Source organism: Penicillium cataractarum (genome assembly GCF_028827025.1).
Source record: "Penicillium cataractarum strain IBT 29864 chromosome Unknown utg000007l, whole genome shotgun sequence".
Classification (NCBI taxonomy): domain Eukaryota; kingdom Fungi; phylum Ascomycota; class Eurotiomycetes; order Eurotiales; family Aspergillaceae; genus Penicillium; species Penicillium cataractarum.
Window position 1 is genome coordinate 1,238,602 of NW_026622743.1, and position 20,725 is coordinate 1,259,326.

Genomic DNA, 20,725 nt, shown 5'->3' on the forward strand with positions numbered 1-20,725 from the left:
ACGTGAATCTATTTTCTTGTGGAAACCATGCTTTCGGGGGGCACAAGGCGGAGTGTAACATCAATTCAAGTCTCAGTAGAGAAAGGCCACATTCCCTTTGCCTCCTTCTCAGATCTCTCTCCGGCCACCTTTTCAATATACAGGGCCATAAGCTCCTTGTTCTGCCTTCTCTTCTCGTTAATATCCAATTGTGGCGCAATCCACCCTTCTGAATCAGTATCAAAGCACTCTTCAGCAAGCATTCGAACCTCATCCCAAGCCTGGTATTCAGCGAACTGTCGTTCATGCTCGTCAAGTTCTGCTTGGCTGAACGAATAAGAGCACTCCCCAGAGAAACCAAGACTTGCCCAATTTTGACATATCTCTATCAAGCATGCATGAAGCGGAACGATTCCAACTTCAGAAACTTCCCCGCATCGGATACACAGTTCTCAGAACACACGAGGTACGCTCATGGCATCATGTGCTGCCCTGTCTTCAAGGTATGTTGACACCTCATAAGCCTTGGCCAATTTCACCTGGGACCATTCACGCAGAGCAATAGTTCCATTCTCTTCGTCAAGCCTGTCAAAATCTTCCGGCAGCTGCGGTTGAAATATTCCCCTCTCGTAATCGTAATTCTGCGGAGGCCGTAGAAATATCGGCCATTGGGCCTGGAGAAATGCGGGAAGCACAGACGTTGACTGGAAATCAATGAGCGAAACTATTGTTGAACACTCGTCTGGGTTGACGAAAATATTTTCCATATGAAGATCGGTGTGCCACAAAGTAGGCTGGCAAGCTTTCTTCAATAATTCGTTTGAGTCTAAGAGCTTCATGGCGGCCGTGGTGACTTCCAGGGGCTGCCTTTGTTGCTCAGAAGTTCCACTGTAATAGTTAGATTGGCTTCGTTGGCCGTCTTTTGATACTAGAGACAATTCTCGTTCTGCAATTGATATTCCCAAGCCTGAAACCGAATTCCCTATATAAATTTCAGCATGCGAAGTACCAAGTGGTGCTGGTAACGTACAAGGCCCTTGGTTAAGTCCCGGCGTCATATTGGGATTGAAAGCCCGGTCGCAAGAAGGCTCAATACAAAAAGACTGGGATGGATCAATATCGCCATCAAGGGGCCTTTTTGACCTGCTCATATCTGACCGAAGGTACAGTCCTCCGTACACGGGCGTACACGGGGAATTTAATGGTTGCCAACTGAGCCTCAAGCTTGGTCAGATTCTTGATTAGCTGCAATCTTTCAAATTCCGTCATGGTGCCCCAAACTTGAAACAAAGGAACCCCAGGAGCTTTGTCCATGATGATATATTCGGCACCCACGTTGTTTGAACCATCGGATGACCAAGAAAGGACGCGAGGCACAGGAATGGAAGTGTGTCTCTTGACTGGGTTGTAAAATCTTAGTGAACCGAGTCGACGTGACTGGACATCACATACCATATTCTAAAACTGCCACTTCACCAGCCGTTGTTAATGACGGCGGGCCAGCAATGCGGCACGGTATTTTGGCTATCACATCCGTTCCATTTGCCCTTTTCATCAGGAAAGCCTTGCTGAACCCCCCTTCCATTTTATCAATAGCAGTCACGAGGCTAGAATCTCCTCCAACCAAGGCCGCCGTACTGCAGAGCGCGTCCAAGTCGAACCGGACCTATCGTCGGCTAAACTGATGTTCTTCATCGACAAGGAAATGGCCATTGGTGTAAGCGAAAAGATCCTCACGCGCGACCGGCCTGCCTGCTTGAATATTCAGTGACTATCTCCAAAACAATGCTCCTATCTTACCTTGACAAGTTATCGATAGAGGTACTCCGGGCTGGCCATAACACGATTTTGAGAATTTTCGGGTGAGAGAAAGCATTTTGCACAAGTTTAGAACGTTGTCCACTGCCAGCTTGCAGGAAGCAAAGACATGTGGTGTCTCATACGAAACTCCTCTTAATCAGATCAAGCGATATTGCCAAGTCTACTTTGAGCGTCCATCTTCGGACCGATACTACTCCGAGAAACGTTAACCCATAACGGCCAGAAAAAACAGCGTATAAATAGTTCACTTGACCAAACAGCACTCACCACAACACAGTTATTTGTAAGTAGGTAACAAGGCAAGGTCGAGCTGAACCGATCTTGGAGAAGATTTTGATTGATTGAAGAAAAGACAAATATCATAGAGCAGGCTAACATAAGGCTAAGATACACAGTGTCACTACAACCGTTAAAGCCAAGGATAGACCTCGACACAGCCCGCTCCTAGAACCCGCCCGGCTGATGGGCTGTGTAGGCCGCCTATTTGTTGCTTATTCTGCGTAGGATGGATAAATCGTTGATTAATGTTTAAATGTTCCTGTTTTATTTGGTTTGATCCGTTTATAGACGCCGACCCTTATTTAAGCTGAAGCTATATCTCTACGTCGCTTATATCCAATCAAATAAACTCGGGCTCATAGATGAACAATGTGTCGCAGGGCTGCAATAGTCGCGCACGGGTGATATAGGGGTTTAGGCGGAATAGCAGTATTGTTTTTATGCGGGAATTCAGTAAGTCCGGGATGAGAGAAGTTTTCTTATTTCAAGATGATCTTGAATGACACGACGTTAGGGACTTATATACACGAGTCATTGCCATTTTCACCCACCCAACGATTTTACACATGCTCCCCTCGAAGATCAAACCTGGAGGGGAGATGTGGATGGTTGGGGTTTCTCCGGAGCTCGCTTGGGATAGCTCGTATATCAACGTGCAAACTGGGGGGCCCGTGGGTCTGGGCCCAACGCTAATCCGTTAGGGGACCCATTGGCGATCCGCACGGGATCTACTGCTGCCAACTCTATCCTATACAGTATGTGTTTACGGGGATTATCATTGGGTTTGTCGTGAACAGGCTTTCTTCAGTGACCTGCCTAGGTGGTCTGGGTTGAGACATGTATCTTAATATGTCGATCTCTTACCAAATTTCCTTAGAATTGGGGGCTATTATTTCCAGGGGGGCTGACAAGGCTGTGAAGGCCAGTTGCAAATGACGCACGGCCTTCGGTATTGAGGCTTATCTTTCTTAGGTGGCTGAGATGTGTAGCCAATGACAGGAGAGTCTTGTTCTCAACAACACAAGAACAACTGGCAAGTGGGGTTGAGGTATACGACTCAAATATGTCGATCTATGCTCAATTTCTTTAGATTGGGGGCCATTTCTAGGAGGCCAAGGAGTCGGTGAAGGCCAGCTGTAAATGACGTATCATGTATGGCTGTCAGTTTTGAGGCTAGTCCATTTGGGGTAACTTAGTTGTACAGCCAATGACAGCCAGGCCCTGGTTTCTAAAATAACAAGAGCAGCAGGGGTTGTAGGCTAAATTGCATAGCATGGCGGAATACTAAAGCCCAAGGTGGTTCTGAAGTGAAGACCCGAGCTTTCTTGGCGCTCTTGGCCCAGGCGGCCACTAAACCTTAACAAGTAACCAGTTCAGAGACCAAATAGGAAATAAACAGTAATAACCCCTTTGCATTGCCAAGAGATCGAAGCTCTAACACGTATGCGATCGGCGTGGGGGCGAAGGAAGCTGAAAATCAGCCTTATTTACCCTCCAGACTTAAAATATGCCGTCTGCTGCCAGTGATTCTTTTTTTGTTTTGTTTTCGAAAGTGATACTGAAGGAGAAAAGAGTCTCTGAATCGCTTGACATCAGAGAGATTTTGGCTCTGAACTGGTCTCGTGCAGGAGACGATACAGAGATTACCCGGAACCCCTAAAGTCTGCTGCGACTTCCTCGCAGTTGCTACCGACACTTCGTGTCACAGCAGATATGATGGACTTTTGGAGAAGGGAAGCAGCAGAAGCCTCTACGGAGGGAGGCTTTGAATGTGAGCTTGTGGGAAAGGCGATGGGCCCCATGGTGGGCGATGGGGTTTGTACACGCTATGACCTCAGATGCATTGTTCATGCTGCTAATTTTTAGTAGATTATTATCGGCTTCGGCGGCCAAGCGCTCTTATCATTAGCCCTATCTTTATGGGTATTTTTCCTAACGACCCACGGCAACCTGGATATCATGCACCAGGAAGACTCTAAAGAGCGTGAGATCGAGCGCAAGCGCCTGGACTTTGTTTCTAAGATTTTAATGATCGGGTGTGATTTCCAAACGACGCTTGGAATAGCATATTTGGTCACCGCTTTCTCGATGGTACGAATCTATACCTACCTATCTGCCTCACCCTTGGTATTATTATTGGACAAAGTTGCTCATCCCTGTTACAGAGTACAGAGATGGATACATACCACCTCCACCTAGTCTTCGACATTGCCAGCTTCGTCGGAGTCTCAAACACTGCCGCCCTTGTCTGTTGGAGGTTCTGCCTTGCTAAGATGGGCGAATTCCCCGGTACAAAGAATCGCTCCAGCGGTCCCACCAGGCGCATTTCTCTACGCACATATTGGACGGAGGATCGCTACCGTGCCACCTTTATTTTCATCATCCTATATCTTGCCCTTTTAATTCTCCTTGAAGTCCGCCTCCACCAATGGGCGCCTGACGCAGAACCCGGTCGCTGCTACTATTCGTACCTAGTAACGAGTGCATCGGCCTCACATCCTGGAGCTGATATGGTTTATGTGGCCATTACTGGCTCCTGGTTGATCATTATCGTTCTTGCTGGCATGTTCGCTGGTGTCGCAAGGCGACGATGGATTCTGATCTTCTCCATGCTCCACTTTCCCCTGCACCTCTATATGACGATTGCGCTTCGGCAGGCAAACCAGGGCAAGTTTGAGGGCGAGACAAAGCACGAGCACGAATGGGATTTCGGCCAGACCACGGCAGTAATTCTGCTGGGAATCGCGGTCTCGGAGTTAATCACCAAGGGGAGAGAGTACTATAACTTTGAGCGTCATGTTGCTAAGTTTGGTATCTCCCAAGGTGAAAATGAGCCATCAGTTGGGGATACTGAGGGAGCCAGTAAGAATGGCTATGACAAGCTTCCGAGAGACGAACGGATCTCCGAATCGCAGCATCCTGCTTCCAACGGATATTCCAGCGGCTGAAAAGCCGGGTACGAGCCCTACGCTGGAAAATCTCTTCTTTCAAGAGAAGATAATGGTGAATTCCGAGAAATTTCTGAGCAGAGCGATGGAGTCTGTATGTCCAAGATTTTCCATGTTTGAATTACCTACTTTTTTCGTACATAAAGCAGCCCTGGAGGACCGCTGACGGATTTGTGGTAGTATGTTGATTCGAAGGTCTCTAGCAAGTGTTCTGTATGCTTTAATGTCTGATTTCCGGCCATGTAATGCTTGTTTTGCGTGTTCTGTTTGATACGGCTGATCGTTTGTTATGTTTACTACCTATAGAGGGACTTCGGGATGCTTCATGCCAAAGAAGAGGAAGGGAGATCATCAACATATGTTCTCACTACGAAAGTACTTTATTCACCACTGTTGCAGTCATAATTTATAGTTATTCAGTTTGTCTTTCCTTTGAAGTGGACAAGACGAGCGGACCAGATTGCATGGAATCAAAAGAGACGAGGACATTAATCTTCGTCGACGTGTCGCGCCAAAAATACACAAAAATACAACAAGGGAGCACTAAGCTTACTCGGATGGGGCTTGATTAAGCCTTGCAACCCGTTAGCCCATCGACAATGCTTGGCATCGACGAAGATGAGCTGGGAATATACAAAAAGTATTTTGATGATACAGCATACGAAAAAGGAAATCCAGGCATTAATTGAGGTTTATCACCAACTTCCAGTTATTCCAGATAATCTCCCCCTTCATGGCCTAGTTGGTCAGCCAGGTTTGCGCCACCTGGTTGGCCAAGGGTGTGCCTGTGAAGGAAAATGAGGGGAAATATGGTTGACTGGTGTCCGATGTCGAGCATAACTCCACGGATGACCGGGCACACCCTGAGGGGGAGAGTGGGCGAGCGAGCTAATCCCCCTCGCTCGCCGATTTCTTCTTTTGTTCTTATTTTTTTTATTCAATAGATAGATATCTCTTATATCTTCCATTCTAGATCTAAAACATAATTCTCGAAGGTATTCTGGTGGTGTAAAGGGAACCTGTATGGTGGGTGTGGTCCCGGAGGGGCGGAGGGGATGGACTTCGGCATCGTGGGATCTCGATGGAGCATTTTGATGAAGTATATAGGGAACGTGAAGGTCGCGGGTTCGATTCATGGAGTAGATAACTAATTCTTGTTTTGAATTATGCTTTATATGATCTTCGCAATCTGGAATTTCCCTCATTGATCTCTGTTTCACGCTGTAATAACAATATCCCGGGTATTCTATCAAATTTCCAATCCTCCTCTATTTGGTAGTCTCAATAACATCTCCCAACATCACAATGCTCAGCTTCGACTTGTCCAAAAACTTCTCCTCATCGGCAGCAATCTGCGCAGCGGCCTCGGGAGCATAGACCTTGGCACCGAAGGCCTGGAACGCAGCCTGATCGGCAAAGGTGAGCTCGGCGTAGGCATCAAAGTCAAAGTCCGCCTGTTGACCGACGATCACCGTGGCGGGGGTCAGGGCATTGCGATCGCTGGCACCTTCTGCAGCGACCTCGACGGTGTTGCGAGCGACGTAGCTGCGCTTGTGGGAGAGGGGGAAGTCGTCGCCGGTGAGACGCTTGATCAGGTCGACGTGGGCCTCGTAGTGTGTCTTGAAGTCCTCGAGGGAGAGACCGGGCTTGCGGTAGGCGTAGATGAAGACTGTGACGGACATGTTGATGGTGGAAGATCTGACTTGGAGGAGATGGGTGTTTTTGAGAGACTTTGAGACTGATGATTTGGTTTTTTGTTGTATGGTGAAAAAGGGAGCTTTGGAGCTGGTTAAATAGAGAGTGAGTTCGATGTTGTACACAACGAAGGTACACAACTCCAAAGTGCTGCCGGTCTGTGATGATCACAAAGCAACAAGCAAACGTGGGGGCCAAACGAGGGGAGATGCGTTGGATGCGGGGGCCAAAAACAGCTCAAAGGGACTATCGGGTTCCGTCATGTTTCCGCGCCGAGTTGCAGAGTCAACTTAACATGTCCGGGTATCCTGGTTCCTTGCAGTGGTACTACCTCGCAGCTTTCACAGCCCCCAAGGCATTCTCGTCTCGACACTCCTGACTGTACGGAGTTTATTTCCTGACTGTACCTTTTGGATGCATACCTTCATCTCCACTTGACCTCGACGGCCCCGGGGCTGGTCTATTTCGGGGGCTGAATGCCGCTGATGTCTAACAAGGAATGTCAAATCTCGACATCAAGTTCTTCCAAGACATTGATACTTTCAATACTCATTGCCATACCCGTTTGAACAGCGAAATATTACCACAATGTCCTGGTGTCAACTGTTAGATCAACATCGCTCTCCCCGGCCCCAAGACCCCCAACTGCTATCATCCACCCATGACAGCAGTCGGAATGGATTACCCGGCCGATGTCATCCTGTCGGAGGATTGTACGTTCATGGACAATCTGGAAAGACGTGACTGTAGCCTGAAGCTGTCTCACGGGTCCGAATATGCTTGGCTAGGGGCGTATATAGACGGACGGTTCGGTCTAATTTGAAGCCATTGACCGTCAATCATCAAGTCTACTTCCATCTGTCAAGATGTCTGGCAAGTCTATCAAAAGTGCTGCTATCAAATCATTTCACAAGCTACTCGCCCTGCATCGTCAAGAAATAGATGCATCGTTACGGTTGCTTGGGTCTATCGGATACCATGCCTATACTCTTTGGCTCTTTTGCTTCAATGATCTCAAGACAATGGTCTTCCCAAGTATCGCATTTGCATTCTTCCACTCAAGCCACCTACCGTTGAACACATTCCTCTCTCGTCTACCCTTGATGTTTGCTTATACCTGGTTCAACCTGCTCGGTTTCACAGTCAACAACCAGCGACATCCAGGCTCCGTAGCTGAGGACAAGCTGAACAAACCATGGCGACCTATTGCAGCTGGCCGCCTGACTTCGACACAGGCACATACCTTGGGCCTGTTGTCCATTCCAATCGCCTTGGCTGTGAGCGCTCTCGTTGGGGGTGGCGTGGTCCAGAGCGCTTTCTTAGCGATATTCGGTACTATCTATAACGACTTTGGGGGCGGTGATGGCCACTGGCTTGTTCGGAATTTACTCAATGCGGCTGGATTTACATCCTTTGCCTCGGGTACGCTCGAAGTGGCCTTGCAGTCATCTCTGCCTCGATCGACAATCCCGTGGATCTTCCTCATCGCCGTCGTTGTTGGCACCAGCGTTCATGTCCAAGACATGTACGATCAACCCGGCGATGCTGCGGCGGGTAGACGCACGCTGCCATTGGTGATCGGCGATGAGATGGCTCGGTGGAGTATCGCCGTTGTGGTAACTGTCTGGAGTATCTTATGTCCGCTCTACTGGTCTTCCGGCCTGGTGGGATACTTGGGTCCAATAGGGTTGGGAGTATGGGTTAGTTTACGCTCGCTGACGAGGCGGACGGTAAAGGAAGATCGAACTACATTCCGGATCTACAACGCATGGCTTGTAGCGCTGTACGCGCTGCCGATGACCTCTCGATATAGGATCTCTGTATGAATGCTTCGAGCGAACTCGCCAATTGGTTACCATTAGATCAGTTTTCTACTTTAGCTTTGCAGTCAATGTAATCCTTCATCCTTCGATCCTTCGTCAGAACCAAGTTCAGTCTCACGAAGATCATCGCGGGAGCAACACTTTCGACTCGGAGAAACATTTACTGTGTGCGTATCCACTATTCATGATTGGTTGGTAAAAGGTTGATCAAGACCCTGCTTCCCGCTTCGTGGGCTAGTACTGATTCAGAGATGGGGCTTACTTCGCGGGCTGGCATTGGGGGCGCTCCCTACAGGCTTGCATGCACCAGCGTCTCGGCGCTGTTGGGTTGCCTTAGCTGCGGGTGGTTCCACAGGGCAAATCCCTAGCTTGGTAATTCGTCCTCATTTTGGGTTACATTGACGCCTTAACTGCACAGTGCATTCTGCAGGATTCTAAGTAAAGATAGTCTCGCACTTGTTATCCTGCAATGGCCCACACCCACATTGCCTTACCCCGCCTGGAATGTTATTCCTGCCAGCGGATCCCAATCAGAATATTGAAAGACTCGGTCAATGAAATACCAAGGATTTTAGAATTCAAGAAAAAGATTTGAAACAATGACTGATAGTGATTCATGAGAAAAAAGAAAGACTGTGGTACTGTATTTGCGTCCATTCTATGCGTGCTTACACCCGGTTATCTGCGTCTGACTGCACCTCAAACTCGCGCCACACAGCGATCTCACCTTGTCTGACTTTGACCGGTGTTGGGGGCAGGACTTTATTATGGATTTCGGTATACTGCATGTTTTGTCGTTTGTCCCAGCCTGGTCCCAGTGCCATCTCGGTGCTACCCTGGCTATCGCTATGCTGGCGACTGTGCTTTTGAGATGAGCCGTAAGAAGTCTTGTTGGGCTGGTAGACATAACGCTTGTCGAAGCGGCGACGGCGCTCTGGGAAAATCACCGGGCCAAGCATTGGAACGCAGGCGACGATAATACCGACAGCCATCTCGGCTACGGTTAGGATTGCACTGTCCGCAGTGCAGTATGTAAAGTCGGATAGGCTGCAGCGGAGGACTTGGATGATACGAGCCAGATTGATGGCAGAAATGCTGTACAGCGTCAGAGAATGCAGGAGTAAGCAAGATCAGAGATGTCTTACCCCAGACTCAAAGCAAACGTGGCCATCACGGCAGCCTTCTTCTGCTTGCTCATATGCAGACCCCAGATCACTGGGACTGGCAGGACCACGATTCCTATGTCGAGGGCCATGTTGAATGCAGCTGCGGCTAACTCAGCTGTTCCTTCGTCGCCGCATTTTCCGTGGATATTTAGGTCCCAGTTGGAAACGATTGGGCGACACATCGCCAACGTTGTCGTAATACTGCCGACGAAGAAAAGGCAGACGATGGTCATCGCACCGTAAGCAAAGTACTGAAAGATCCGGGTGGGGAAGGCTTGGACGTAAAAGTCCAGAATAGCAAGTCGGAAGCTGGCGATGGAGATAGCCCAGAAGAACTGTGATGAGAAGAATGCCTGTGCATTTCAAATTAGCTACTCTCCTGTTGCTCATCTGTAGACGCCTGATTATCTTGCCTTCAGGCCAGTCTCCATTGTGGGTATCGGGACTTGAAGACGGTGGAGTCCGATTCCACCGGCAATCGTGCCTGTCAAAGTTGTCAGCTTTGATAACGGAGTAATGATGAAACAACTATAGCACGTACCAACGAGCAAATCGATGCTGTATGCGATAAGCATCACCAGCGATACGATACATAGAACATCGTGTATTTTGATTTTACGATGAACCACCGTCATAGAATAGAAGCGAAGACCCATGGCAATCACTGCCAACAGGTCCAACACCGCAAAACATACAATCACTGTAATCTGCTTTGACACGAGGGCGGCCATGTTGAGCAACGATGGAGGCGATGATGCAGATTCTGTCAGATCAAATTCAACTCGAGCAAGACAAGTTCTGACCCTTGAATAAAGTATTCAGCTGCAAAACATTTCTCCGAGCTTGTCCCTAGTGTAGCCCCCGAGAACCTGTCATAACCCCCCTCTGTGCACACATGGATCATGCAGCTGCAATCACCAGGTGGTAGGAAGTGTATGCAGTATACCAGACTTTGGCCCGGGGGCCAAGCCAGCCCGCGTTACACTTGTTTTAGCCCCCAACGGAAACGGTTCAGAAGTAGCTTTGAGTAACTATTCAGCTAGCGACGAAACTGATGTCACTCGAGATGAGTCGTGCTATTCGTCTGAAATCAAATTCGGAAAGGGTACTAAAATCACAGCCCGCCCGATGGGGCGAAAGTTCATGGCCGTGCTTCGCTCCCGTCGCCAAGTCTAGTTAATAACCCGGCTAAGGCAGATCTTCATGACCCATGTTATTCAGGGAAAGTCTGCAGAGTCGATATGCAGACTTGCTGGCCCCCATAAGCAGCCCCCTCAGCCCCTCCGGCCCCTTATTCGTCCGCAAGTTAGACTCGTTCGAGTTTAGTCCTGCAAATTATGTACTCTGATATCGCCAACGGGCAGTGCTAGGATGTTCTCTGCAACCTCAGCTACCAACTGAAAATAGATTCTGGCAGATAGACTTCGCATGCTGTGCCTGCTTCGGGTAAACCGCCATGCCTGTCTTCGTTGCATTCGAGAATTCTGGACCTCGTGGGGGCCTTGGGGAACCACGCCATGCCCTAGGGCCGTTCGGCTGGGGCTGTTCATGTCTAACACTAATGATCCTCAGATTGGCCTGTGCCCTTTCAGGCTCAATAGGGTTCTGATGACGGTATCAGAGAGTGTACTGACATATTGGAGTATTGTCTAGTATTCATACAAACCAATACCGCCCCCAGAAGAACATGCGCCAACGGCGCCAAGTTCCTCGTCGAGTTGAATCACAATGGCCTTGTTGTGCACTTAGCCAAGGAAGGCCTCCAAATTCGTTCTTGGAACAAGCTGAATGGATGGAGAGAGCCACTACCATTACATGCAGCTTTTGCGCACTTAATTCGCACGCATTCCACTTCTCTACAACTGCAACTATTCTCTTTTTTCGGTTTACACAGCAACAAGTCTTATCCCACCATGACTTGGCAAGAAAATCTTGCAGCAACGGCACTCGGTGTACTTGCTCATCTAGGGGTTTTTATTCGAGGAGAATGGCATCTTCGAGCGCCCAGTGTTGTTGCCTGTCATGCGGCTGCTCTAGCCACGGGAATCTCCTTGCATATCCATAAACACCCCGAAGCCGCAGCTTCAATAGCTGTATGGTGGCTACAATGCCTTTCATACTATTTGTTCGGCATGTTTACCAGCATTATTATTTATCGTCTCTTCTTCCACCGTATTCGCCATTTCCCCGGTCCTCGAGCTGCAGCCGTTAGTAAACTGTGGAGTGTGTACCAGTGTCGGGATTCGCGCAATCACTTGTTGCTGGATGGACTGCACAAGAAGTATGGCAACTTTGTGCGAACAGGTCAGTACATGATTGAAGCCATAGTTAGGAAGTCAATCTCACACAGAAACTAGGACCTGGTGAGATTACCATCTTCCACCCCAAAGCATGGGAGGCTATGGATGGAGCTGGCAATGCCAACATCCGCTCCGATTGGTATGATATTGTACACCCGCGAGTTTCGCCCATCTTCTCTCGTAAAGAGGAAGACCACATTGAGCGACGCAAAGTATGGAATCGAGCACTGTCAACAAAATGTGAGTTCATCGTATCTTTCCGTTGTTTCTAACTCGCAACTAATTGATCACTTAGCAATTCGAGAGTACCTCCCTCGCATCCTTCGACAAATCGGAACGCTGGAGTCAATCATTGCAAGTGCGAGTGCAGACGGTGAGCCAGTAGTACCGAATGATATCATGCAATGGTTCGCCTTTGACTCCATGGGGGAATTTGCATTTAATGAGAACTTTGGCATGATGAAAACTAAGACTTGGCACCGCGCTATCATACAACAACGCTCTGCACTGGCCATTCTCGGTTCTCTTAATCACACTGTCTGGGCAATTCGACTGGCTTTTGCATTCTTGGCCCGCTTCTGGCGCGTCAAAGACTGGATGGGGATGATCTCATTCTGTGACCAGTGCATGGAACGACGGCTTCAGACTGAAGCTACTCAGCCAGATATTGCTTCTCATTTCATCAAGGAGTTCCACGAAGGGAGGAATCAGCAGAATTGGGTGACAAAAAAGCAATTGCTCAGCGGGAATACTGTTTCGGTGATTGTAGGTGGAAGGTATTTCTACGCTGAGACTTTGAATTGTAAAACTTCATGCTCACTTTTGACAGCGACACAACCGGTCCGAGTCTGATCCTGTTGTGGTACTTTATGGCTTTGTATCCCGAGCAAGCTGAGCGCGTATACGAAGAAGTCAAGGATGTTGATCCTTCCGATATTAATACACTGGCAAACCTGCCATGTCTGAACGGTTTCATCAATGAGAGCATGCGACTTATCCCCGCCGCGCTCACTATGGGTACACGCACGACTCCCCCAGGGGGCATGACAATTGACGGGACATATATTCCTGGTGGTATTAAAGTTGCCGCGCCGAAGTATACAATTTTCCGAAGTACGTTTTCCAGACATCACCGGCTTGCAATCTAACAAAGCTAATTAATCTACCTGCTCAGTGGAAAGCGCATTTGAAGATCCCCTATCCTTCGTCCCCGAACGCTGGTATAGCCGACCAGAAATGATCCGCGACAAGAGCGCCTTTGCGCCTTTTGGTGTTGGTAAGTCTCTTTTCAACACCTATTTATGGTTCAATCTCTAACTTGCAATTTCTAGGTCGCCGTGTTTGTGTTGGAAAGAATCTAGCTCTTACCCAGATTCGTCTAGTAGCTACGATCTTACTCTCTCGCTATCGTGTCCGATTTGCGCCCGGCGAAACTGGTGAGGCCGTGGAGCGCGATATGCGAGACCAGCTGACGGCGCAGCCTGGTCGCTATGCAGTAATGTTTGAGCCACGAAGTGTAGTCTCGGCATGAAATTGGAATTCCGTTGTTTTTAATTAGCGAATATATCTTGTTCAGGCGCTTGTTCCTTTTTAGGCAGTCGGGTAGGTACCGAGGCACCCGCTCGAGTAAACAAAGAAAGTCCCACCGCTTTGCCCGTCGGGCCCGCAACCCCCATGATTGACCCGTTGACTCCAGCTCCATTCATCTAAGCTCTCCCGGATCTCCACTCAACCCAATGATAACGATATGCCACAAACTCTTTCGCAGATACAAGAATCGCTGGGAGGGTTTGATCAACATGGAGTACGCTCAACACGGGGTGCCGGTGCCTGTATAGCTTGCCGGGCCTCATCGGCAAAGTGCGTGGTTGTTGAAAAACTACCTTGCCGTCGGTGTATTCGAGAGGGTCACGAATGCGTGTTTCACGGGACATCGAAAATGCATAAGCGCCAGAGGAATGGTATAAAATGCAGGAGTTGTGTTCGCCTCCACTCCAAATGTGAGCTGGTCGATGGACGACTACCCTGTAAGAGATGCCTGGCGGCTGGCCGGGAATGTGTGCTCCACGAAGGGCCTTGGAAGCCAAAGGCCGCGGAAGTACCGGTGCCCCAAGAGTCTATCAATGCTACGGCCACGACAGAAGATGTGCCCCAAAAGACTACTGGCACGATTAGACCTGCAGCCTGTGTAAGCTGCCGAGCCGGAAAAGTCAAGTGTACGATTATCGACCAGCCACCTTGCACAGAATGCCGTCGGCGAAATCATGAATGCATGTTTGGGAAGAATCAGCCCTCTCTAAAACGGGTCGCGCCCCCGAGAAACCTTATGCGATGCATGTCATGTAAAATCGCACACTGTCGATGTGTGATGATCGATGGACGACCTCCTTGCACGAGATGTCGTCGGAGTGGCCAAACGTGTGTGCCCAAAGCATATGACAAGTCTGCAAAGGCATCTCGGCCTAACAAGGCTGTGAACACTCCATCTACACGAAAAAGTGTCCCTCAAAGGACCACGGACGCTACGGCTACAGCTACACCCTCAGCCTGTACGAGCTGCCAGGCCCGAAAGGCCCAGTGTGAGATTGTCGACCAACCACCTTGCACAGAGTGTCGCAAAAAGCACCGCAAATGCTCCTTGAATGCTCTGCCTTTGCCGTCATTTGATGCAACTTTTCTCCTCTCGGAAATTTCCCAGTTTACTTCTCTCCCCTCCAGCCCGAGGCTCTCTCGTCGGAGTAGCCGAAGGGACTCTAGCGACACTGAGACCAGCGACACCGACTCCGATCGGAGTCTTGTTTGGTCTATGAAATCGGAAATGTCACGAAGCCCGATGCTCATAAACCAAATTCCAGCTTCTGAACACCATGCGAACATTGATCCTATCGGCCATGCCGTAAACGGAGTGTCCGTTGCCACACAGCCAACAAAAATTCTCCACACAGAATCTGCAACAATGCAGCCAACTACTCCGGAGCCCGAGCTACCTCGACATGATGAGAATCGTGCTTCTAACGGCCTTGGTGTTAGCGAACGGTCTAATACAGCGCGGCCAACACAAATACCGCCCCCAGAATCAACAACCATGCAACCAAGTGCCCTAGAACAGGAAATGTCTGAAAATAATGACAACAGTGATTCTAGCAGCAATGTCATAAATGGGACTAGTGCAACACGACAAACACAAAATACACGCATGGAACCAGCGACTATTCAACCCCCAGCTTCAGGATTCGAGCCATTCCTATCGACGAGCTTCGGCTTGCATGTCTCTGAATTCGGCCAGACGATAGTATCCGGACTTTCTCGACCCAGTGAAGAAGTTCTGGATTTGTGGTGGGACAATTGCAACTTCGTTCGGGACGGTTGGTTGACCGCACAAGAAGCAGTAACTTATCTGGATCTGTAAGGCGTCCTCAAGCCTTATGATTTGCTATTCATCTGACTTTTCTTTAGGTTCTCTCAGTATTTGGCTCCTTTTTCGTACATAATATCCCAGGACTTCCTCTCGCACAAGAACCATGGCCAGCTACTCAAAGAAGATCCGATGTTGTGCTGCACTCTCCTGGTGATATCCTCTCGATTCTTCGTTCTTCCGGGCCCCGGAGGCTTGTCTCGAAGTCACTCTATTCATAATCACTTATGGAAACATTACGAGGTCCTCACCCATCGCGTTTTGCGCGGGGAGGAAAATTACTTCGCTGCGAAATCTCGAGTCTTGGGAGCAATCGAGAGTCTGATGTTAATATCAGACTGGCATCCCCGATCATTCCAACTTCCATGTGATAATCTCGACTGGGCAGAAACGACGATGCATGAAGGTGACCGCCGGAAGATAAAACAGAGAAATCGTGATGCCACGTCAATACGGTGGCAAGAGGATGTCTTTGGGCCAATGTCGCAGTCGACGCGAAAGTCCTGGAGGCTGCTAGGCGTTGCGTTAAATCTCGCTAGCGAGGCCCGCATCTTCTCCGATGAGCCCCTTGTATCCCTTGGCTTTGATACTCGGCAGGCTACTCGGTTTCACCGCACAAGAAAACTTCTTTATATTTACGTCGCCCAGATGGCTAGTCGGCTAGGCTGTTCAAGTCTCCTCCCAGAAAATCTGAACTTCAATTCGACTTCTAAACCACAAGACAACGAACCAAGGGGCCGATGGTGGGATAGTTGGATGACCTTGTGGCTGGACTTGACGAAACTTATGAACTCGGCATTTGTCTGTTTCTCACCATCAAGGCCTGCTATGAAGCAGGTAATCGCGGGGAACTACGACTTACTTCATCTTGACTGGATTCCTTCTCTTGCTCATTGGAACGAGCGGTTCAAATCTCAGAGTTCAGGTAAGTACAAATATCTACAATCATCGTCAGTCGCCGGAAACATGCTTACATTTCACGATGAAACAGGAATGCCCGTTGACCTAGTCTACTTGCTTTCCATTGAATACCATCATCTCGAAGCATGCATCAGCGCCTTGGTCATTCAAGCGGTTGTTGAACGAGCAGAACCTCAAACCAACGGTCAATCCGAAATACCCGAGACGCATAATCCTAGGCCATCTATGCTCCCAGATGATAGAACACTCATCGACAAGACGGTTTCCGCCTGCTGCGAAGTCCTCAACCTTGCCACGATTATGCAGGTAGGAGGAAGATTGAGATACACACCTCTGCGAACCCGTCTCTGCATAATTTCAGCATCGATTCTCCTTTTAAAGGCCATCAGTCTTGGGGGCCTCTCACATGACGTCAAAATCTCGTTGGGAACCTTGGATCAGTGCATCGCTGGGTTACGATCGTGCGGCGTCGATGATCTGGATTACTTGCCTCGGTATGCCGAGCTCGTTGACAAACACCTGCAACAATTCCGAGAACAGTTCACCTTGTTGCAAGGTCAGCCTGGTCAGAACCTTGTCGGCAAAGAGCCTTCTAGAGATGATTGGGTTGTGCGACCGTTCGATCTCAGGATTGCTCCATGTTCATCGGATAGAAAAGCGATACCATTAGGGATCAGTTCAAATTCTCTGGACTTTTTGTTGGAACTGTTAGAGTCGGGTGGAAAACGATGGTGCATTACTTGCCCCTATGAGCCTATAGACGCCTTGATGGCCAATTGATATCCGGGTTGTAAATAATTTCCGGGCATGAATTATGAATAATATGTGTACGAAGAACTTCGAATGGATTTTTTGCCCATATTTGCGATGTTAAGACCATATTAAGAGCGTTGGCAAGCGGATGCAGTGCTGCCACACCCCAATGGGATGGGATTCTCGCAGTCTCACGTGAATGGATGATGCGGTGTGCTTATCTGAAAATTCAACTGACGTATTAACCTGGACTTTACGACCATCATTCGCCAGGCAGACCAAGACCTTTTGATCTGACATGACACAATATGTGCTCAGCCTTTGTTGTCTTCAGTGAGTTGATTTGCCCCGACAGGGCTCCACTGCCATCCCCCATCACATGATCCCTTCCCCATACCCCTGTATACTTGATGCATTGGTAGAAAAGCCAGCAACTGCGTCACTCTTTGCTCCCTTTCGATCGACAGGCAAGTCCATGTGACTACCTTAGATTCTTTATAGTTCAGCCAGGGATAGTTAACGTGCTTCGAGAAGGCATCCCCTGCTTGCCGCAGTCAATCAAACCATGTTTTTGGCCTTCCCCAGCACTAAAGACCGGTTAAACGCGGAGAACCCTTCGCCAGTGCAACACCGGGCCGAGTCCAACCCCCCACTTGCCCCGGACTCCGACAAACCAGAATATAAGGATTGAGTAACATAATCTCACTGACTTGCCCTTTCAAAGTTCCAATCCCTGGAGAAGCGGGTCCTCCAGGTTTTTCTAACTTTTCCAGAGGTCACCAGCGACCCTGCAGAAAAAAGATTGAAAAACATTGAAAATGCCAGATAAGCGCCGGGTTCTGGGTTCTATAATATTTCCACCGATGCAATGACACTATCAACGAATAACAACCATATGGATACTCGTAAGAGATCACCAAGGTAAGACCCAGACTATTCGAGGTCTCGAGCTAAAAGACGAGATTACCATCTCCTGTTTATTGTTAGTCCATCTAACAATGCATTCCAACAGTAATTCCCCTACTCCCGACACAGTCTTCCTAGAAGCATGCGACATCTACTTCCAACACTGCCACAATAAGCCCTACGGCTTCTTCAACGCCGAACTCTTCCAACAAAAAGCAGCAAAAAATCAAGTACCCCTCCATCTTCGCCTCGCATTAATCGCAACCGCCACTCGCTACTCCTCCTGTTCGCAATGGAGGGAAAGGAAACAGAGCACGATCGATGGCTACGCCCGATGCTCGTGGGAACTTATCGTGATGTCGCAGAATGGGCTAGATGATACCGACGATGTGACGGTGATTCAAGCCCTTGCCTTACTGGCTGTGATCGATGCCACCGGTGAGTCTTGACTTGACAAACTCAATATTAGTTCTGTTCATATGTCAAATACTAAATATTTGACAGCTGGCCGGCGGCGCGGTGCCTGGGTGAAGATTGGTATGGCAGTGCGAATCAGCCAAGATCTACAATTGATGCTTGAACCAAGTGCAAATTTCTCCAGCTTGGAGCGTGCTGAACGGAGGAATCTCTTCTGGTCATTATATCTTCTTGATCGCTTCGTGTGCTGTTCCTTTCAACGACCGCCCGCCATCAAGGACTCGGATTGTCTCCTTACGTTACCCACGGATCGGAATTCGGGGAAAAGAGAGTCGAAAATGACATTGAAGAGTCTATTAGACGAGAAGAACCGAGATACGTCGCTCCGTCCAGGAATGTTCGGTATCAGCATTGCATTGGTGTCTGTACTCGGCCGGACAATCAAGTGTGTGATGAACACGGAGAACGATCAAGAAAAGCCCTGGCATTCGGATTCGGAATACCGAAGGATTCACAGTGACTTGGAGTATTTGAAGGAACTAGCAGTGAACAACAGCCCAGTTCTTGCTGCGCCGGGCCAGGCTCGTCCTCAGGATGAAATGCAGGACCGCGATCGCGAGCGGATTGCACATATGGTGCTTTCTCACACATTATATCACCTTTCCCACTGCATTCTCAGCCATCCATATCTTCTGAGTTTGAAGATTCAGTCTCTTTCCTCATCCGATATGCCTTCTCCCTGGCTGGAAGAAACCCGCTCAGCGTGTCTGGTACATGCTGGTTCTTTGATCACCGTTCTTGTCGAGGCCAAGGCAGCGGGATACATGCCCGTTCCCTCGGTGTACAGCTACTGCATTCTAGTAGCGAGTACCATTCACGCTCTTTACCTACACAGCGACGATGTAGTCATCAGCCACAGCTCGGCAGAGTACCTCAAAACCTCACTCGAGTACCTGAGTGAAATCTCCGAACTATGGACAAACGCACAAATGATGGTAAGACGGCCTTTCCCTTCCCCTCTTTCATTTCCTCTTAATGCAACCCCCATATCTAGATCATTCTTTAACCATACATACCACAGGCCAACGCGCTAAAATCCTTCGCCCTCCAATGCACCCGCTACAGCGCACTCCTCCTCCGCTCCCACCCCCTCCTCGACGAACTAACACACACCGAATCAGCCGTCCTCCGCTCCGTCCTCGACTACTGGGCCATGATGGACCCACACAACCCCGTCTTCGAGATAGCGCAAAAGGGAGGAGCCGACGGGCTTCTCGATCTGCCTGATATCGGATTCGGGCCGGGTTATCTAACGCCACCTACGCCGTGTGCAGCGGAGGGGATCACGTTGGGGGTGGAGATGTCTCAGTGCGGTGCTGCTGGGCTGGGCGAGCTGGGCCAGCAGAAGAATGGGAATTCGGTGGATCCTGATATTTTGATTCAGTGGCCGGTGTCGATTATGTCACCGATGGCATCGGAGGATGGGAGGTCGCCGAGGTGGGATTGGGATTCGGAACTGAGTGCTATGAATGATTAGGTTGGATATGGTTAGAGTTGTTAATAAGTTACGTCTAAAATATTGGTTTATCCTAGAGTCTTTCCTCTTGCTATACTTTCTTGATCATTTATTCTGTCCATTTCAGCTTTTCTACTTCTGTATGTGTACTAACTATCTGTGGGAACTTCGGTACACCCCTCCTTATGTAAAAAGAGATAACCCATCCAATAAGATCTCTACACTCCATTTCGAGCGCGGCAGTTGAATAATAATTCTCCCTTGCTCACCAGGACAGTCGAAAAATCTGTCTCGCATTGAAATCCCGTGTTGGCGCAAGGAAATTGCTTCTCCCTCGTGGATCCAGCGAATCATAGAATCGTACACGGAGGACCCAAGTGGGGAAATTATTTATTTAGATTGGCTTGGCCACAGATTCGTTCCCGCTCGAGGCACATGGTTGGTAACAATGGGACTGTCATTATTTGAGCGATCATATAATGGGTCAGTGCTTTTGTTTGCTTGCTCTTTGTGAATACAGCAAGTTGTCTTGTCCAGTGATGATCGAATGATCGTTATACCGCCCTCCTAGGCATGGGGTAATAACCTCCACACGATACGAGGGGCCAACAATGATAGTCAAAACCCAGCCATTTCCACATATTAACCTCGCGTCAATTCGTATACCTCTTTGGGACGGATGCATTACAATGTCGACCAGGCCGATTAATTATTCTCAGCCGCCCCGCATTCGAAGCGATCTCGATGGTGTCTGCTCGGAAAACATGCCATTTGCCCCCAATGGAG

General features: G+C 48.9%; 9 protein-coding genes across 9 annotated transcripts; 5 read left to right on the forward strand and 4 right to left on the reverse strand.

Moving 5' to 3' along the window:
• Positions 1-65: 65 nt before the first annotated feature.
• N7496_008091 (uncharacterized protein) lies at positions 66-1,564 on the reverse strand (the record flags this gene model as incomplete). The annotated part of the gene is made up of 4 exons (XM_056701010.1): positions 66-364; positions 443-867; positions 1,169-1,379; positions 1,432-1,564. 4 exons carry the CDS (start codon positions 1,562-1,564, stop codon positions 66-68), a joined length of 1,068 nt encoding a protein of 355 aa, XP_056553073.1.
• A 14-nt stretch (positions 1,565-1,578) lies between these two features.
• Positions 1,579-1,855, reverse strand: N7496_008092 (uncharacterized protein; the record flags this gene model as incomplete). Its single annotated transcript, XM_056701011.1, has 2 exons — positions 1,579-1,727; positions 1,780-1,855. The coding sequence occupies 2 exons, from the start codon at positions 1,853-1,855 to the stop codon at positions 1,579-1,581; spliced, it is 225 nt and encodes a 74-aa protein (XP_056553074.1).
• Positions 1,856-4,253: 2,398 nt separating this feature from the next.
• Positions 4,254-5,027, forward strand: N7496_008093 (uncharacterized protein; the record flags this gene model as incomplete). Its single annotated transcript, XM_056701012.1, has 1 exon — positions 4,254-5,027. The coding sequence occupies one exon, from the start codon at positions 4,254-4,256 to the stop codon at positions 5,025-5,027; it is 774 nt and encodes a 257-aa protein (XP_056553075.1).
• A 1,268-nt stretch (positions 5,028-6,295) lies between these two features.
• N7496_008094 (EthD domain-containing protein) lies at positions 6,296-6,709 on the reverse strand (the record flags this gene model as incomplete). The annotated part of the gene is made up of 1 exon (XM_056701013.1): positions 6,296-6,709. One exon carries the CDS (start codon positions 6,707-6,709, stop codon positions 6,296-6,298), a length of 414 nt encoding a protein of 137 aa, XP_056553076.1.
• Positions 6,710-7,588: 879 nt separating this feature from the next.
• N7496_008095 (UbiA family prenyltransferase) lies at positions 7,589-8,548 on the forward strand (the record flags this gene model as incomplete). The annotated part of the gene is made up of 1 exon (XM_056701014.1): positions 7,589-8,548. One exon carries the CDS (start codon positions 7,589-7,591, stop codon positions 8,546-8,548), a length of 960 nt encoding a protein of 319 aa, XP_056553077.1.
• Positions 8,549-9,213: 665 nt separating this feature from the next.
• Positions 9,214-10,442, reverse strand: N7496_008096 (uncharacterized protein; the record flags this gene model as incomplete). Its single annotated transcript, XM_056701015.1, has 4 exons — positions 9,214-9,640; positions 9,691-10,064; positions 10,125-10,195; positions 10,253-10,442. The coding sequence occupies 4 exons, from the start codon at positions 10,440-10,442 to the stop codon at positions 9,214-9,216; spliced, it is 1,062 nt and encodes a 353-aa protein (XP_056553078.1).
• Positions 10,443-11,843: 1,401 nt separating this feature from the next.
• Positions 11,844-13,542, forward strand: N7496_008097 (cytochrome P450; the record flags this gene model as incomplete). The annotated part of the gene is made up of 6 exons (XM_056701016.1): positions 11,844-12,015; positions 12,069-12,251; positions 12,307-12,787; positions 12,841-13,124; positions 13,186-13,287; positions 13,343-13,542. The coding sequence occupies 6 exons, from the start codon at positions 11,844-11,846 to the stop codon at positions 13,540-13,542; spliced, it is 1,422 nt and encodes a 473-aa protein (XP_056553079.1).
• Positions 13,543-14,829: 1,287 nt separating this feature from the next.
• Positions 14,830-17,127, forward strand: N7496_008098 (uncharacterized protein; the record flags this gene model as incomplete). Its single annotated transcript, XM_056701017.1, has 2 exons — positions 14,830-15,416; positions 15,468-17,127. 2 exons carry the CDS (start codon positions 14,830-14,832, stop codon positions 17,125-17,127), a joined length of 2,247 nt encoding a protein of 748 aa, XP_056553080.1.
• A 971-nt stretch (positions 17,128-18,098) lies between these two features.
• Positions 18,099-19,960, forward strand: N7496_008099 (fungal specific transcription factor domain-containing protein; the record flags this gene model as incomplete). The annotated part of the gene is made up of 3 exons (XM_056701018.1): positions 18,099-18,444; positions 18,511-19,418; positions 19,505-19,960. The coding sequence occupies 3 exons, from the start codon at positions 18,099-18,101 to the stop codon at positions 19,958-19,960; spliced, it is 1,710 nt and encodes a 569-aa protein (XP_056553081.1).
• Between the last annotated feature and the right edge of the window lie 765 nt (positions 19,961-20,725).